This window comes from Lissotriton helveticus, chromosome 1_1 (assembly GCF_964261635.1).
Source record: "Lissotriton helveticus chromosome 1_1, aLisHel1.1, whole genome shotgun sequence".
In the NCBI taxonomy this organism is placed as follows: domain Eukaryota; kingdom Metazoa; phylum Chordata; class Amphibia; order Caudata; family Salamandridae; genus Lissotriton; species Lissotriton helveticus.
In genome coordinates this window covers 1652897356-1652917694 of record NC_136057.1, presented here as the reverse complement: position 1 = coordinate 1652917694, position 20339 = coordinate 1652897356, and the positions used below count along the sequence as shown (strand labels likewise).

Here is a 20339-nt window from a genome sequence, read left to right as displayed (position 1 = left end):
TTAGGAAGCCAGCCAATGGAAGCGAACGGAGCTGAGAGGCGGGTTTAAACTGCCCTACTCCAAAACATAATTTTTCCGGACCGGAAGCTTTGCACAGCTTATAGGTCCCTCGACCTAAAAAACCGGTACATCTGGGCCAATAGTTTTTGCAGTTAGTCGCTTTTAATTCTCCTTTTAGACTAATCAACAGAAGTTTTTATCCTAGGCCTCATTGGTTGGTAGTACCAGAAATTAATTCTTGCTAATGTGATATGTTGGTTAATAGAACTAATGTACTGTATGTAAGCTTATTTTTTCTTAATATCTTTCTATGTGACGTGGCTTTTTAACTGGAAGGCTGTCAACTGGAAGCTTGCCTGTTTTTATATTGTTTTAATGTTTTTATTCCTGCTATTTTAATGTACATTTTAAATGTAGTCTTTGGAATGTATTCTCTTGTTTTAGACTGCAAATTGATGGATCTTTTTGTATACTTTGATGGTTAAAACAAAACAACCGAATAAAGATTATAGTGAACAGTATTGGATGTACTGTTACGACGTATTATTTGGCAGCTTGAATAGCTAAATCACGACAGAGCTCAAGTTAGAGTACGCGTCTATCAGTTAAATAAATATGGAAATGTACAGTTTTACAACTTGATTTATACACAAAACGCAAAATAAATATTGATAAATACAGATGAAAATGTTGAAAAAATAAATACCATAAAACCGGGAGCCCCAGATATAATTAGTTGAAAGTAACACACTGATGATTGATTGTACTTTTAAAATATAAAATAATCCTCGTGAATTCATGTGAAAGGACTTCCTGGAAGGTGGAAATATGCCAAATTGCCAATAGCATGAGGTGAGCGAGTAATACTCATTGGAGTGGAACCAAAGTCACTGTTTACTTTAAAGAATTGGCAGCCATCTGTCTTGCAAACAGCTGCACTGTCAACCCACAGTTCAAAACAAATGGGATGGTCATCAGTGTAGTGTGGTTGAAGCAACAGAGATCTATGTGCATCTGCTGTGCCTAAACTCTGCACTAAATCTGTCAGTGTTTAGTCTGTTGTGAACTTCCTCTCTATTTTTAAGAAAGAATCCTGGAAGACTTTAAAGTGTTCCAGGCCTAAAACTCTTGCAGATCACTTTCTAAATCCGATGATGCCATCGAGGCTGCAAATGCTTCAACTTATGTACAATTTAGATATTTTTTTTTTCATGACTGATGAGGGTGGAGAGGAAACCAGGGACCTTTTAATATTTAGTGTTAGATGACCCCGCAGGTTTTTATTTTGTTCATTGGTGCTTTCTGTTTCTTTACAGGGCTACCAGTTGGAGTTATTTCTTTATTATCAAACCTTATGAAAGCAATCCGATTAAATGAGTAGTACGTAAATGGCTTTCAAAGGGTATAGTGATCTTTTGTTGTAAATAAAGAACATCCAAATTTGGTACAGTTTATTATAAACGCTTGTAGAATACGCTGGCACCCCTAAGAGTTTCACAGGCTTAAAAGCTGGAATGTACAAACAGAAATCCAATCGCAATACTGAAAGATAGGGCAACTGTTAGGTTTTTAGATATTTTCAACAAAGGGGCCATCAGGAATGGGACTCAGATATCAGAACAAGTAATTCCAAAGAGAACAACCTAGCACTGAGAAATTCTGCATGACCAACATGTACCTCTTGCTCTTGCAACATTCAGACTTTTATGGTGGTAGTATTTGTTGTACAGCATCATTTGATATTTTATCCACAGTTCCATTGGAACCATGGATGTACTCACTGGAATATTCTGACCTTCAGGTTATGGGAGGCATAATCTAACCAAGACATGGAAGATGAACGGTCTTTTAGAGATATGGAGGATGGCTCACCAGGTTGGTAGAGAACATTTCCTTACTTGGATGTTCTCACCAAAACAGTAGGGATTGTTTTGCCAAAAGTGCATTCACTGGTATGGCGGAAGCCTTTCCGCAAAACTCGAAATTTTATTTTTGTTTTGCAGAAGTAAACCACCAAAGGGGGCATCTATTTCTGCTAGACAAAAACCCTGTAGTCCTGATACGTTTTCCACTGGTGGGCGCAGCAGACACTCAAAAACCTGACAATTCCCTTTTTTCTAAATAGAGCAGGGTAGCTGCGTGTTTGGTTTACGGGGCATCCACCAACCTATAAATGTGACAACCATATATGTGTGTTGCTTTTAGGGGTTGCTGGAAATTATTATAGAAATGAAAAGTTCAAGTCATGTCAGAGGTCCCTATTAGTTCCACAACAGACAACTGTGTTGTGTCTCAGGAATCAGTTGCATTGAAGATCACTAGATATCTAGATGCTGAGCATATTTCCTTTAGCTGCTTTACAATCGTCATACAGAAAAACAGACCAATATATTCAATAGTATCCAAATTATTAAAGTCACTTCTGAAATTTTACATTAGTTAGTTTTTGTACAGTATATTTTGGTCGTTGTCCATACCACACATAGTTATCCTTGTCTACAAAGAGGCATCTTGAAAACCAAGTTGAATTGCCTGATGAAGGTTTCTCCTTATTCATGTGAGTGGGGTACTTTCTTCTGAATATTCTTCCTGAATTTGCTGTTTTCTCTTTGTAACTCAGAATTATTCCTTGAAATACCCTTTGCCTTTCAAAACTGGTATTTTTCTGCATTTATTGTTGAAGATAATATATTGCTAGACTCTTGAGAGTCTGGCGTAGGAATTTCAGGACAGTCTTAGAATTGGTGGTTAACAAGTGTATAGTAATTACACTTGCGGTGTTGTTAAATACAAACATTCCCAGAAAGTGTAGGAAAACACAATAATGAAATGAGCAGAGTATCTATTCCAATGTATTGTAGTAGTATTTGTTTATCACCTTTTATCCCTGAAGAGGCTCCACAGCACTCTTGTTGGTCAGACCCAATCTCTTGCAAGCTGAGGGTGCTGCATACATTATTTGGATTAATCTTCCTGATTAAGAGTGCATGCTGCACGCAATATGTATTGAGGACTCTACACTTTACTAACCGTTGATTAGGAGGTTAGTGGGCAATACTGTTTCAAAGAATATACATTTTTGGAAACAACAAACATTTGAACTACAATACAAGTGATTTAATAACAAACTAACAGATACAGTGTTTTAAATTTTTATAATGAAGGCTGTTAAAATGCCCAGTGTTCATTTGCTGTGCTCATGATAACTGCAAAAACAATTATTGATGGACGGAATGTTGCACAATGGCAACACATTCATCCCCAGTCACAGATTTGGGTTTAATCCATCGTTATTTTGCTCACCCCACCACCCCAGTTCAGACATGGCCATATGCAAATTAGTCTTGACCCTGTGCCTCATGGGAACAGTCCAGCCCGAACTGCCAAGCCATGGCTTCCCTGGACCGGAATCAAGCATCCTAGGACCGGTTTCAGGCTATCAGCCGTCTTCAGCCAGGATAGCTTGATTCCAGTTGCATGGAGATCACGGGACTCACGTCTGAGCATACCCGTCCCACTCAGGGGGACGGGTATGGCAAGGGTAGGTAGACAAGGCACAGAAACAGTCTATCAACAGAGAGGATAGTCAGAATACTTCCTATTTTTGGGGCGCCCCATATATTAGCAAGGCATCCAAGAACCACTTTCATCTATCTATGAGAGAGGAAAAAAAACAGCCTGGACCTATTGGCAAGTATAAAAGGAACTCTTTGGTGAACGGACGAGTAATACATCACCCAATCCCAAGCAGCCAAGGAAGTCTGTATTTATTTACTAAATTGTGAGGAAAAGAGAAAAACAACACAGACATACCCTAAACCCTTCCATTTGTGTATTCCTGTGTGCTAATCTGAAAACCCTAAAAAAAGGAAATGTTCTACACTTTTGCTCATAAACTTTGCATTACTTGTACAGGACTCCAGACACTTCTAAAATTATTATTCTTAATAAAACCACCTACATTGTATGCTTTAGGACCATGCTCTCATGTTATAGGAGCAGCAGGAAAATCTAAAACTGCTAATTTCACAGGAGTTTCTTATCTATAAAACAAAATTTCCTTGAAAACATTTTTTGCAAAGGATCACATGGGCATCTTCCCTGTGTTCTTCTTTTCATGATCCAAACTATACAACATCAGCTGTAATAAGGACTGTCAGTTTATTTACACAGACTAGCTAATAAAAAACTAGCAATGCCCTTGCAAAACTATGTAGCATGGAAAAACATACAATAATGGTGTTATCACCTTAGAATTTCAGAACAAAAACTACCCACATCTAGCTCCCCTCAAAGGTCAAAATAAGGGAACAACAATCTAGACTATTTATCCTGTCATAATTTCATCGAACAGGATGGGCAGTAACATAACATATATTTATTCATTTTATTAATGCTAACAATGTTTAAAACAGTATTACTGAATAGCCAATTAAATGTCTCATTGCTATTTCACAGACAATTTAGACAGGCTAAAAAAATTGATAAAAGGAGAGAGCAACATGCATATTACCTAGCCTTAATTTGTAGAGGAGCTATCCTCCTTCCCCCATTTTGACAGTGGGAAACCTGAAACAGGTTTAACTTCTGTCAACACTATCAACCCCTATTTGTAGCAACTGGCCATAAACAAAAGTTATAGGAGGTACATAGCACTTTTGAGGAGGTAAAGAATATGAAAACCCAAACCCCAATCCTTTTAGCAAATGTAACATGAGGGCGAATGAATTGAAACTAAATCCTTTTAGCTCAGCCCTAGTAAGCACCAAATTAAAAGCATTAGTGCTGTATATATGGCCAAGCTCACATATACAATTGTATTGTGGTATATGAATATGAGTGCATAAAACTTGCTTTTGCCAAGAAATAAAATAAGCACAACTCCTCTTTCTTTCCCTGCGCTGCCATCCTGTCTTTCAAAAAGTTTCAGATGTCAAAATGTCAAAGCAGAACTTGCTCTGGTAGCCCTGCCAGGCTTCTAAATATAGAACTGACTTTTAACTCTTCCCAGCTGTCCTATTTTGTGTGCACATTTTCCATGCAGCTTTCTCTATTCAAAGTCACCCTAAAAACAGAAAGCTGACCCATTCCCCTGTTTGTCAGTTTAATAACTTCTGCTGGTTTTGTATACATATTTTCAATTATAAGCAGTGTGCAGTAGACTTGTCTAACAATGTATAAGTCAGCTGTTTGTATTATACCTAAATGTATGCATTTACTGAAGCCTAAGGCACTTTAAAAGCTGCTCTGAATGGAACAAATGCTGTTTAAATAGTGAATTTTGCCCAAATTCGACTTTGATATTTGGGGCACTTAAAAATGAATATCCTATAATGTTTTTGCATAATAGTCATCCTCAAAATGTTCTCTAGATAGCCCAGGAGTGAGAAAGCAGAAATAACCATATATACCTTTATATAAATTTGGGACACCTTGTCCTTCATTCAAAAAAGTGGATAAAGTTTCTGACTTAGTCTAACTTTACCTTGGTGATGGTCCGGCCTCTAAGCCTCTGCAGCCTGCAGAGGTATTTCCTTTTATAATGCTTCGGGCAGCTGTCCTTACCAGTGACCAGCAGTGGGTCAAACAAGAAAGTGTTGTTCAACTGCTGTGCAATGAGTATTCATGACATAACGTCTAGCCATATTGATATAACTATGTAACTTTCTTCTCCCATGCTACAATTACAGGTTTCCTCATGGACCTTGCGTCACACATCTACCTGTCCCTGCACTCTCACCTCTTGCTGCCTGGTGCCACCATGCTTGTTTTCCTGCAGCATGCCTGTCACACACTTCCGGTTCAACAGGCAGTTCATAAGGAGGGGTGTGACATAATGTTGACTGAATACAGTTGTCTCTTCGAGCCTAACACAAAGAACAGTAACACGCAACCGTCGGTCGGGCCTCAGGAGATTGGACCCAGTAAATAGAAGGATTGGGTGTTAGGGCAGAGATGGCATATTGGGTTTTGTTTAGAGTATACCTGGAACCACAGGTGTCACCACTCTGATTCTGTGAAACAACAGGAGTCGGGGTGGAAGCAGACAGCATGGGGAGGGAGGACCTAAAGGCAACAGAACAAAGGGGGAAATTAACAATGGGGAAATTAACAATGGGGAATGGAATGGCTGCATCAGCCTTAAAGTAAAGCTGGTCACTGGGATCCAGGCGCTAGCCCCGAAATAACTACATAATGAGCGGATACGAAGAGAGACCAGTTACGGGGGAAGGTGATACGGCACGCCAGTTTTTTTTGTTCTGTTTTTCAGCCGCAGGCATGACCCGTTGCCCCCACCCTTCCCGTGCACAGCAGCAGGTCTTTTCCGGTTATGGCCGCAACGAGGAAATTAAAGGGGGCAGAGTTAAAACAACAGTAATTAATTGCCCTCCATTCCAAGCCGAGCCTCAGGACTGCCTTTGGGATGAATACAGGACTGCCTTCAGGATGAATACAAAAGAATGTCAGCCACAGGGAAGAAACCAGGAGGGACAGATGCTGCAATAAAATAAAAGCAACTCAGGGCCTGAGCACCCATAGTGTGACTCGAGGTGGAAAAATAATGAGAGTCCCTCCACGAACCGATAAAAACAACAAAGCTTAATGATATTATACTTAATCCCTGCTCCTGGGAGGAAAAGGGGGGGCCAAAGAGGCAGGACTGACCTCTAGCAACCAGATTTTTATAGGACATTAAAACACAAATGCGAACCAGGGAGTTGGCTTTAAGCCCACAGAGATGTATACTAAAGTGTACAAGAAGCCGTACGCTTAAGCTCAACCTAAAAATGGGAACATGGGATGCAGTGGGGGGTCAATAAAAGTGTGACTGTTTGTGAGCCTCCACCTACACAAACTAGTGCTGAATCAGCCCCCTGGGAGGAGTGCTGTAACAGTTTTAGTATGTTGCCAAGGGCCCAAATTGTTGCCGTTTTTATTTTTTTTTTATTTATTTTTTTTAGCTTTTAGGTTATATTTAAATCGCCGTTGTCAACTGTCCTACTTAATAGCACACTGATGAGGGAACTTTCTCAGCCCTCCGGCACCTTACCAACTGCCTCACTGTTAAACCTGCCTTTTGGCACTGCTGAAACTCAGTTGTGTCCTACATCCATAGTATTGCTTAAAGCCCGTTTATGAATGGATTAAGCTACTGCCGGTTGCACAAATGGCAAGCTTTGGGCTCAATTGATAAGGCTATTAGGACTTTAAGACCTGTCCCTAAAGCAATGGCCAGGCCATATATTAGCGATCCCTAACGGACACCACACCAGAAAGCAGAGAAAGCTCGAAAGCTGGACTTCTTGAATTTGCCTCTCTGCAATTCTCCATGCTTTCGTTTTGGCAGACGTTTCCCCACTTAAATGTGACTGGGGATTGTGAGGGCGAGAGGAGAACAACTGATACACAAAGCCTTGCATTGGTTATCTCAGAATAGGGGATTTAATGTCTGACAGAAATCAGATCCTCATGGCTAGAAGCATGGATAGAGTGGGCCCCTCCAGAAGAAGTCTAAATGGTGATTGTATTGTAAATCTTAGAAATCCTGCTTTTGTACCTAACTTGTTAGCCTTTTGCTAATGATTTGATAGAAAACATGGGAAGGATTATTTGTTTTAAACGTCCTTTGGACACTTTTTTTCATACAACACACAGCAAAAGCCAATCCACCCAAATTGAATGTTTGTCAGCTCACCCCATGAGGATATGACCTGCCTTTGCATAATTGTTATGAAGCCCTTCAAAATTTAGCAGCAGTCGATTGACTCATACAGCCTCTTACCAGTTTCTTTACATGGGGAATCCCTTGCACTACCATCTATTAAAGGTTCTTTAAATGGGGAAACTTTGACTTCTCCGTGTGCATACGATTAGGCAAAGTTGATACAGCGAAAGAAATTCTGCATTCCATTAACAAGTGCTGGAATGCAGGCAAGATAAATTCAAAAATATCCTAGTCTGTTTGGTTATCCCTGGTTATTAATTACATTCTTTTATTCTAGGAAACCTGGGCATTATCTCCCTTGTTATGCAATGCATTTACTTGTTGTTCCATCCCAGCCACTCCCTCTAATTCCAGGCTGGCTAAAGGCCGGCTCTAGTTGGATTAAATTCACCTGGAAATACTGTTGTAGAGACAAATTCTGCATAAATAGAAATTCTTTTAGTGAACGGTTCTTGGAACTTCCACTATTATTTAATTAACGTTTATAAACATGATTTTGGTAATCCTTTTAATGTATATTTTGCCATGCTGTAAAGCATTGTAGACAACTTAAAGTTCAACAATAGATCAGACAAGCAGGTGTTTCAAATAACTCTCTGCCGGGACTTTACTGAAGAATTTTATAAGAGTACTCTTGGCATTGGCCAATAGGATACCATGTCTACAGGTTTCCCTCCAGTGAGCAATTTAGACTGTAGTGCTAAAGAGCTTGGAAGCTACACCTTAGCCTAAGTTTGGATTACCGCTCTTGAAATTGAAATAGTGGTGATAATAGGATGCCCTATTTCCATGGAAGAGGCTGTGCACACACACTATAGAGTATATACGCTTGTTACTCCGCATTGTCCATTTATTTCAATGGGAGTGCGTTCCTTGGATGCTAATTTTGGGGATTGCAATCCATTGACTGTATGCCTCTAATAATCTCTCACCAGCCATCCCCAAAAAATTGTTAGTCCCCAGTGTCATCATAATGAACTTGTGCTTTCATGGAACCTTCCCAACCCTAGTTTGTTGCCACCTTGATAAAGACCTATTGTAATCGATTTTGGATCCGCTTATCTGAGGCAGACAACGGTAACCAAGTCACCACACTTTTACAGAAGTAGTTAATAAAATTATATGTGCTTTAATATTATATTTACTTTATTAAAGTCTGTGTGCAAGCACAATGATTCTACTATACAGTGTCTGGCGTATCCTGCTCTTTTGCAAACAAATGCCTATGGAAGTGTTATCCTCAAATCTTAGGGATTCCAAAGAGGTTTCTGTTCCAGCAAGCTTTGCAAATTCGCTTTAAAAAGGACGGCTGTTATCAATACCGATAATTGGGAACATTTGATATTAGCAACTAGCATGAACAAATTTTGAGATATTCTGGCAGTTCCATTAGAGCAAGCGTCACATAGATGGAGATCAGTGGGCTGCTCATTTTGAGGTTATTTGTCCATTCACAACAAGCCATATCCCTATTGATTTTAGTAGTTACTCTAATGCAAGCTCTAAGCTCACCTTCAATATAATGGAAATAACTGCAGCTATTCTCAAGAGTCCCTCGGTTAAATCCGCTGGTCCAGATGCAGTACTTATGGACCTGATGAAATCTAATACGGATTTGTGGGTTCCGCTCTTGACCAATGTTTTTATCTGCTTTCTTGAAACGTATGTAGCCTGCACTTGGCGACATCAGTTATGACTGATATGTAAAAATGGAAATAGAACAGAAACCAATTGTTACAGGCCTATCTCTCTCATTGATTTGTAGTTAACATTTTAGAGAGGATCATTTTTAAAAGGATGCGGAAGTGGGCACAGGATAACAATGTCCTTGGCATGTGCCAATATGGTTTCAGAAAATGGCTGGCTACAGTGGATCAGTGCTTAAATCTCCGTCTTTTAGTTGGCAAATTAACTTATCACCAAGTGCTGTCCACTGTGCCTAGTCTTTATGGCTTTCCCCTGTGCTTTTGATAATGTTGACTGTGTGAGATTGTGGCAACTTTTTGTGTGGTTTAGGATTAGATGCTACTTTGGTTCACTGTATATCAGTGCTTCGTGAAAATCCTTCAGCTAGGGTGAGATATTGCCAGAGAGGGGAACTATCCAATACATTTATATTACAATGTGTCAGGGATGTGCCCTAGCACCCCTTCTATTCATCCTGTATGTTAACAAACTTAATTTGCCTTTGACCACTGCTAGCTTTGATGTACCCTTGATTAATGCAACCTCACTCCTGTCATCTTGTGCACGGATGACGCGGTTTCACTGGCCCGCACCCCAAAAGCCTTTTGCCCAGTTAATGACTGACCTGGACTTAACAACTAACTTTTCTAAATCGCACACAATGGCTTGTGGCTCCAAACGTTTGTCTATAAGCACTCTTACAACTGCTAAAGATAGATTGGAAAGGGGTATTAAGTTCCCTTATCTCGGGGTGGTCTTTGGTTCACCTGAGATGTAGGCAGCCAACATTTCCTACCACTACCTAAAGTTTATCCAAGCCATAGGTGCTCTTTTTTTTCACCTATCTTGATCCTTGACTAGCAAACCAATCGCACCATTATTAGAGATCTGCAAAACTCAGTGCGCACCCATGGTGACATATGGGGCAGGGAAATGTACTTATGATAATAGCACTGCATTAGAGGCAGAAGTAAAACAATTTTATAGATGTCTCCTTTCACCCCCTCTCCCGTGCATGGAGGATTTGATTTGGGCTCAATACCTTTGTGGTTGTCTATCTTGTTTGTATCACTTGATGAAATTGTCCTAGTTAGTTTATGGTAAGCATTGCTTATAAGGGTTCACTTTTTTGAGAATCCATTCTTACTACTGTAAAGAGGACAAATTGCACATTAAAGAAGTGTTTCTGGTAAGAAGGCTTTCAACAAGGGAAGAATTGGAACTCTGCAAACCCACAGGGCAGCTCTCTACAAATTACTGCAGCTATTGAAACCTGCTGGTCAATGGGAGAAGGCTTTATTATTTATATTTAAATCTTTTGTGCTTCTCTCCAAGGCAATATAGTAGGTCTAGTATCTGTGTTTGTCCTTGTGACGAAACCTCTGATCAATCCTAATTGTATTTTGTTTCTTTGGCGGTATATATGTAGGTCATACTAGACCGTTAATTTGGCCCTTTTATGGAAATACAAAATCACTAAGTATAGAGTTGAATTACATTACCTACACTAGTTGAACGAGAAGGATGGTTGTTTTAGGGTGGGTGCGTTTTTAAAATCAGATGTACATTGTTGAAACTCTGTGCTTTTTCTACTACTTTAACATTTTTTTAATCTTGTCTGTATTATAATGTACTTTTATTAATGTCTGATTTTCATATAAAGTTGTTTTGACTGTCTGAAGAATCTCTAAAGTACTTAGTAATACGTTTTTATAAGGGTGCTTCTCAAACATAACTGCATTTCTTGCAGCCCAAAGGAGCAGACCGAAAGCAGAAGACCGATCGTGAAAAAATGGAGAAGCGAACGCCACTGGAGAAGGAGAAATATCAGCCTTCGTACGATACCACCATACTCACGGAGGTAGCATGCTATCTTGGTTTGTTAATGAATGAAAGATGTAGGACATTTTTGAATGGCTGTCTCGTCCTGTGGCTATGCTTAAAATTGATCAAGGAGGTTCTTTTTCTAAAACAATGAAGGTCGGTTATGACACTAGGTCCTATTACTTGGCACTTTGTACATGTGATAGTGTGGTGAAAGTGTACAGCCGAATATCCAGTTATCAAGTAACAGAGAAAACGCCAGTACTGCTACAATTTTCACAATCTATTAGCAGTGCATTGAAAAACAATGTCACACCAACCACTTTTTCCGTTGTATTTAATCTCAGAAAATGTATCAACATGTACATAAATTCATCAAAAACACAATGAAGTACAAACATTTTAGAGTTTCTGATTATTGAAACAATAACCAACGTCCCATTCTCCCTCACATACATGCATGCAACTTCACTTCTGTGCATTCTCTAAACTCCATTCGCTCTACCAAATTAATTACCTCAGTCATTCTATCATACCACACCTCTCACTACACACTACACCACCTATCATACATAAGCCCAACACACTGTACAGTATATTTCCAAAACAAATCTTTGACAAAACCAAAATAAGGCACAGGCCGTCAATAACATGAATTTAGCCAAATTCAAGACATGTGCGACATTTGTTTCTGTTTGGCCTAAACGCTTTGGTCTACGCGTTTCGAATCCCTTCCAGTGTGGGTATTCTCATTAGGACCAGAGTGGCTTTAATCAAAGCTTCGAAGTCAGTCCTTCCTGTTCACAACTCTTTCAAACTGGAAACACGCTGAGGGGGGCCTAGAGCCGATTCTCGGTGTTAAATGGCGTTTTTACATCTCTGTAAAACGGTCAGTCTTTGTAAATACTTCTTAATTGGGAAGCTGGAAAAGGGCACTCAGACAGTGGCGATCATAAGTTGTACGGGGGAGTCTCGCAGTTACTGCTCCCGGTTGTCGGTGGTGTGGTATAGTGTGTAGTGAGAGTTGTGGTATGATAGAATGACTGAGGTTTTGGTTGGCAGTATAGAAATAAGACATGTAGCCAGCATGGGGTTCAGTTGTTTTATGTATTTATGCCTTAATCTACAGGTGGTTTACTCACTGAAGGCCATGAATTTCTTCCAAGGATATTCTCCAAATTTGCATCTAGTGAATCTGGATGGTGGTTATTTGCATACTTAAAGATAGTTCTAAAAGTTGATTAGAGGGCCCCCAAGCTCTGCAAGCACACACCCATTCAGGACACATTGCTTCAGTTGTTTAGTGTAGTACCAGTAACCAATTTCAACATAGTTGAACAGCGCAGTACGTAAACAAAAGGAGACATGAATTCTAAAAGCACCTCAATGTATTTTTAGTCCAGGCAGTGATTGCACCTTTACATAGTTACAATTATTTAAATGCTGGCCAAGAGCACTGTTTAGCTAAAAGACCGGTTTGATGTCTTGAATGCCATTTTAAGGTGTAGAAATCTTTGTGCTGTCTAAAGAAGTCAGAACTCGTAGAATCTAAATTCAGTGCAAACAAACCCCAGGCACAATTTTTGCCCAAGATCCTTTAGTTTTCCATTTCAGTAAAATCAATGCCTCAACGCTATTACTTTGCCACGTCTTGACCTAGTGCCACTGAGGTGAAGGAAAGAAAGGAAAAGTATTTGAAATACTTATTCTGCAGTCATTTAGGTGTGAAAAGCATTGTTGACAGTGAATTATTTGTAATGTGTGCATTCATTTGTATGCGCCACTCCTGCATGGGAGACCTGTGACTGCTCTATGGAAAAGCTGTTTGACCTCCAGGCCTTAAAAGGCATCAAGCGCCCATGCTGGGGGTTTATTTGTGTTAGTCTGCTAATGGCATTGTGGTTAAGAATGGCTCCAGAATGTGATAAATTGAAATGGCATCAAAAGAAGGAAAAGCATAACCTTTCATTTGTTCAAATTACTATTGAGTAGCAGTCTTTGAAACATATATGTTGAGATAATCTTTGTTCTGAGTTAATTGATTCCTAGGCTTCAAGTTATTCTTCCCTAAGAATCAACAATTAACTACATTAGCTAAATATTTGAAAAGAGACTTTTTGGGCAGATGGTGCTCTGCTAAGAAATTGGACCTATATTCATCAATCTGGGTGTGGATTATGGAGCCTTGTGTTCTCAGAGTGCTGCACTCTACTGTTAAACAGAAGCAGTGTGTGGAAAACCGTTTGAATTCTGTGGCGTTTCAGAAGAGAATATGCTTTCATGCTTAACGTTTTTCCTCTACCTTTTGACTTTATTTACCCATGTTTCGTTAGTTGCCGGTTCTTGTAATTAAGCTGCAGAGACTGCAAGAAATTCTTCCAAACTTACTTTATTGAGAAATAGATTAAGCATATCTCTCTAAGAACCCATCTGGTCACTCTTCCTTCTCTTGCTCAATTCCAAATCTTTGTCTGCTCTTTCTGCTTCACAAACACAAACAACTGTCTTATGTTTACCCTCCACCATTATTTGAACCAGTCCAGGAGTGTGGTAGAACTTATAATGCACAACACCATGTCATGCTACCATGGTAGGGCACTTCTGGTAGGTTAGACACTTCACGGGTTTTTTAGCCATTTGCAGACTCTTTCATGGTCTTCCAAAGACTCTCGTATGTGGCCCCAATATTCTGCTGCTTAACCTTTATAAATTAAGATGTGGCTCATGAGAATGTGGGTGCATCCCTTTAATGTTTGCACTTGTAAGTCTGAGAAATTGGTAATTTCACTACTCCCTTCAAATACAAATAAAGTGGACTGTCTGGAATATTCCAGTTTAAAGCTAATGTGGCCAAGTTATGTCAGCATCAATGTGCTGTCTGCACCAAAGATGTGCCTTATAAAGGTCAGGCACCCATCCAAATCCCCCTATACCTCACAGTAGTGTGCACTTACTTTTGAGGAACAACTTCATTGATGTATCATCTTACTCATTAAGTATAGAGTAGAGTTAATGTGTTGACATTCAACCTGCCTTGAATCATCTGCTAATGTCCTCTGCTGTCACTCGGTGGGCAAAGATTAGACTGAGGAGGAAACACCCTTATGAAGAACTAGTTGCATTTTTAAGGCTATGATATGGTTTGATTGTGTTCCTGTAGAAGCACCACAAATACTATTCAGTTGTAAATCACATTTCCCATGCCTATTAATGTATCTCCGAGTCTTTCGCTCATTGCAAAGTATGAGGCGGTGAGTACACTGAAATGTAAGGAAGAGCAGACGTACAATGTAACATTCCTTATGTACTTTGTCTCTGTCGTTCAGCATGATCTCAATTTGGTTTTTAAAGCAGGCTGAAGTTTCAATTGGGATGGAAAATGTGATTTATTGGAGCTGTTCATGGCACGTAGTGGCAGTCTGGAATTCTGCATTTCTTCTGGAAAGCCTACAAATATCTATTTAGACTTTTCGAATCAGTTCTCCACTCCTTAACATGATATCAGACACACTAAAAAGGTGGTATTCTGTTCAGTCCTGGTAAAATGTAGGGAATTTGTTTCTTTTCAGTTGCTGGTACGTTTTCCCACATGCCTGAAAAAAATTATTGTGATCAATGATTCTAGTTGAGAGGATTATAACTATTGTTGCAGGTTAAAAGTAAATAGCATACTGCTGTGTTGTTTCTGCAGATCTTCTGTAGTTAGGCATGTATGATTTGCGGGTGTTATAGCTTATTTTCCTTTTTAGTGCTCTCCGTGGCCAGAAATAACCTATGTCAATAATGCACCCTCACCTGGCTTTAACAGTACGCACAGCAGTTTCTCCCTTGGAGAAGGGTAAGTCTTGGCAATTTGACCTGCTTATCCACATATAACTACTTTAAAAGTGCTATTAATTTCGTACTGGTACCTTGGTTAAAGGAGTTAACACAAATGTCCATAACTGAGCTTGTGCTGAAGATGCACATTGTAGAATGATTTATGCAATTTAAAAAAACTGACTTGAACTACTACCAGCCTAATCTCAAAAAGAAATTAGTACAAAAAAATAATACTCTACCTTTTAAATGAATGCCCACTTTTATAATTGTGATTGTTCAGTAAGCCAAGAATGTATTCTTTGCTTTTCTTTGTGCAACTATCTTTTTATGAAATTGAGGACGAATTGCTTCCTTTGTCCTGAAATAGCCTTTTTTATTTGTTTTATAAATGTGGTGCTTTTTATGCCCAGTTGACGATACAGAAAATGAGGTACATGTACTGAGGCACAACCTTGAAAGGTTTGTTCAGTGTTTCTGTGCTTTTTCCTTCTGTCCATTGACTTCTGCAAAGTGTAACCAGTTCTGATGTGTGGGAACTTTGAGAGAAATTCTCCACTAAGTGCAGGTCGGATACTGGCATTAACGAGTTTAACATAGGGCTTCAGAGGCATGAGAAATTGTCACTTGATTATATCAACCAGAATTAAGCTAGTACTGTATTGTAGATTTTTCTGGAATCCTAGGCAGTAGAATATTCCTGCCTGCCTGCTTGCCTGTAGTGATCCCAGAACATTTCTATAATATAAACCTAAATCTAAATAGTGTACAACTGGCATTTTTAAATACAGGCTAATATAAATAGCAGTCTAAACAAAGCTACTTTTTCTGAATTGTTTTCATTTTCTGGTTTAGAAAAAGTACATTAAACTACATTGCATCATGATTGCTAACATGTTTGCTTAGGGATAACATGCAGAAATGAAGGGAAATTGTGGCCACATAGGCAGTACTCTGAGGAAAGTTGAACACACACTCCTGCTTTAAAGAACCCTACTGCTTCCATATCACCTCATGCCTTGTACTGAGAGGCGCTTCACACACTGTTCATTTTGACATGCTCATATGGATCTCGTATGACCTATCATTTTAACATACAAAGCTGAAGTTAGAGTGGTGGAGAAGTGTTTATGACCTCTATGAAGATTCCCACGAAGCACGACTAGTTTGAAACATAGGGTCTTTTTTAATCATTATGACTAGTTAAAGAGTATAAAAAGCATGTTCCGAACCAACCGTGGCTTCAAGACTCCGGATCGTAAAAATGGCAGGAACTAACCGTTTTTAAGATAGCTAACCAAATAATTTCCTCACACCTGCCTTCCTTACTATGTTGCTATGAAGTCTATTTTGGCATCTCTTCATGAAAGGAACCGTGCTTCAAGAAAGGAAGAATGGATGTGTATGTAGCTGCCTTACAGATTTCATTACAAAGTGCATCAGTAGCAGCTTTGTCTAGGGTGGACTTAGCTTTTGGCTTACCTGGCAACACTTCATTGGCTAACTGGTAACAAAGCATGACTGTTTTGAAGTAGAAACAATGCCCAAATCAGGCCACAGTCGACAAAACATGTACTAGTCTTTTATCCTGCTGACATAAACTTAAATACGTTGCTCCATACTTTACATGTGAAGAGGAGGCATCTATTGGTGTAGTAGGATTGTGAAAATCTGCCAACAGCTAAATTGTCTGTTTTGCGGTAAGTAAGACACTCTCACTAACATGGTATAACAAGCATTTACAATGCAATGGTTTTGCCTTTGTTAAAGTTAGAGCTATTGGCATTGCTCTTGACATTATATTTATTTATGTTTTTTTAACATAAATAAATGGCATTGCCATTTACAATGCCACTAGCTTTATCTCTCGCAAATGACACACACAGAGCCCCCCCACACACACACCCATACCCCCCCCCACACACACACCTTCAGCTGACTGGTGTAAAAAACCTGCTGTGAATTATATAACAGTCGGCTTAGCCACTCACTCATGATCGGATGGCTTTATCGTCCATCCCCCTTTCGTGCTTCTGATTCCCAAGGCTTTCCTCACTAGTCATATGTTTGTCCTGCAAATAAGCATTTCAGAGTCACAGGGTTTAGATTGGATGGAAGGTATCCTTCCACTGCCGACATCAGACTGAAGTGCATATCAGGAACTATTGTGCTTCCCTACTGCCCCTAGTTCCCCAGCCCTTCGCTTTAATAAACCTTTTCAGTCCTCCCAATCCCTTTATTTATTAGAACCCCCTTTACCTGTGGCCAATTGCACCAGCACCCTCGAGCTTTGAGTGCTACCTCCTGCACCATCAGTAGCAGACATATTAAAATGGCACAGATGGTCGCTTTGGATCAGCCAATCTGTGGTGGACATTTTTGAGTTTCTTAAAGCATAAGAAAATTAATTCAAAGATAACCATCAAGGATGCGCTCGCCATCGCGGATCCATCTGGGAGAGAGAAAAAACCATTGGCAAAGTCCAACAGATTTCACAAGCAAGACCTACGGGCTTTGTCAATGCCTGTTGACAGAAATATAGGCTTTGAAGTCAAGACATGTTAAATGATGTTGGTTTATAAACCAGTTCTGAGTGTAACATACTTGACTTGGGACCACTTAGCAGAGTTGTAACTAACTGCTCCCCTACCCAACATATGTCAGAGGCAAGTTATACATCGGTAGTCTTAAATGTAATAAATACAAAGTTTGATAATGGCAATATCATACTGGAAAATGTGGACTAAATAACAATACGGATTACTAAATTAAAACACCAAAGCTTTTATTGGCAGTTTATTTCCTTGAAGTTTGTCCACATCTGATTTACTTCCTTACAAGCACTTTAAATGAACTCACCTACAAACGGTCTGGAGAAGGTCTTTAACAATAGTGCTCTCAAGGATGCAGCGTTTCTATAGGTTCAAAGGGACACAGTTACTGACAACTGAGTGAAGTAAAGACGACGGCAAGCGTTTCAACATTGACTTCATTCTGGTTGCCAATGACAAGGAAAATTTTCAAGGCCTGCCTCTGCATAATGTGATCAGGTCCTGACAACGTTTTCCATACAACTCACCATTCATAGAACGGACACACAGAGACATAAGACCAGAGGATGAGTGTAACCCGCAAAACACTTGTAAAGTGTTGTCGTGGAAATGAATGAAAGTAATTGGGCGACCAAAATAAAATAAAATACAAAGTATGTCATTGATAATGTTCTTTTGATGCGGGTTCTACCGGAATAGAAATTCTTAAGGATTTGTTGAGAGCAAGAGCACGAGGAATCTTCACAGACGGAATGTCCATTCTAAACATGCAAAGGGTGCTTCCATTAACTCCAGCACATGCTTTGCAAAACTTTAAAGCAGAAGCTCCAACTCGCAAGCATAGAGTTTCACTTTTACCTCTGCCCCTCCTTGCTCAATGACAATCAACGCTCTCTAAAGTCAGCCTGCTTAAACCGAAGTACGGCCGCCGGGGTCAGGTCTGCGGGAGGACATGACGAGCGACGAGTGAAGGTAGGAGACAGGGGGAGAGAGGTTGGGGCAGGAAGGCAGGGGAAGAGAGGAGGAAAAAAAAAAAAAAAAAAAAATCGACTCACCTGCACCTTGCGACGGCGGCACTTCTCCGGTCTCCCTCTTCGGCATGGGAGACCGGCAACGTCGACAATCTCTCTGGCACTTCTCCGGTCTCCCTCTTCGGCATGGGAGACCGGCAACGTCCTCCGCATCTCCCGGGGTTCCCTCCAGGCCACGGGAGCCCCGCGGGCGCCGCCATACTTCTTGCCGTCTTCCTTCTTCCCCCGGGCTGCGGGGGGCGGGCACTTCCGGCCGGCCGCGCTAGGATTGGCCGGCCGGCCAGTCACGGGGCGGGAAACGGGGGAGGAGAGACGCAGAAGTGCCGGCAATGCCGGACCAGACTCGGGGGCGTTCCCGGCGTCGCGTGACGTCGGCAAAAGCCAAAGAATGTCAGGAACGCCCCCGTGTCTGGTCCGGCATTGACGGACAGGCCCCTCATCCAATGGCTAGGCTCCATTTACGGAGCCAGCCAATGAATGACGAGGGCCGACCCAAAGCACACTACAGTTCTCATCAGGTTTTCGCCTGCGCGAAAAAGATGCGCAGAGCGCATCTTTTTGGCGAGGTGTGGAAAAGTAAAATTTGCCATGTTCTGTGTCCCTACGCCTCATCCATCATGTGTTATGTGTGCATGACCAATATGCATATGTTATTCCCCATTTCTGATTAAAGACGCAATTACAGTTGTGTCCACCTCTAATATGTTAGTTTCCAGTCCTCGTGAATACTACGAATATCAGGCCTATGTAAGTAATGTTGCCACGTTTCTCAGTGTGCACGTTATTCAATTATAAAGTCTCCGTTTCCAGGCCTCAAAAGGGCCCGGACCACAGATTCAGCTCCTGTCTCCTGAAAGCCTCGCTGAGGAGCGATACAGCCCCCACCTGTATCCTCGACCCTTCACTTACTTCCTGCCTTGCAGTGCCCGGTGCACCCCGGCTCTGCCTCTGAGTCTGCCAAAAGTATGTTATAGTTCCTGCTATCAGTTCAGTCCTCCTCTTCTGCATTCCTAAGCTACTGAACTGCATCAATAGTTTCCGTCATTGTCTAGCCTTCTCGTCTCCATGTTAGAGAAATACTGTATTTAATGGTCATTTAATATTCTTCACGCACTACATGTAGAATAATGCATGGTCCAGTCTTAGAATCAGGTTAGCCTTTCCCCTCATGACTTCTAGTTTATATCAACATGTTCCCTAAACAGTAGATACCAGATAGGGTTTAGGTACATGTCGCTCCGACCCTCCAGACTCCAGTCTCTGCTCCTAGCACAGAGTTCATAGCCCCCAGCTTCTCCTAGTAACACGTCATTGCCAGTTTTCGCGCACCATTAGGTTAGAGGTCCCTGCTCCTTAGGTAGCCCCCTCCTATGTGTCCGCCCATTCATGACATATTCTGTTACGTTTTGCATCACATGTCTAAGTAAACTCCCCGTTACACCTCTTATTACTGTTATCTCTCGCGACTGCTACGCGTCACGCCTTCTACTCCACCTACTGTTACGCCTACTGCAATGTAATGCTATGTGTTTGCGCTATGTATATAAGTCAATGTTTTGTTATTAAATGTTAGCGCGCTCATCCCAGACCCAGCCCCGGCAGCTGTCGGGCCTTATTGTCCTATTCCCATGCAGGTTGTCCTGATCCTGTCCTTATGCTGTAATAAACCTGCAGAAACTCCTACTACCTCGAATCTTGACT

General features: G+C 40.7%; 1 protein-coding gene across 2 annotated transcripts in view; it reads left to right on the top strand.

The window, feature by feature from the left end:
• TFCP2 (transcription factor CP2) overlaps positions 1–20339 on the top strand; it is a 356031-nt gene that overhangs the window by 125114 nt on the left and 210578 nt on the right. For both annotated transcript variants that reach the window (XM_078688852.1, XM_078688853.1), the window contains exons 7-8: positions 11163–11273; positions 14986–15074. In XM_078688852.1, the coding sequence (XP_078544978.1) occupies positions 11163–11273; positions 14986–15074 (200 nt within the window). The remainder of the gene's footprint in view (positions 1–11162; positions 11274–14985; positions 15075–20339) is intronic.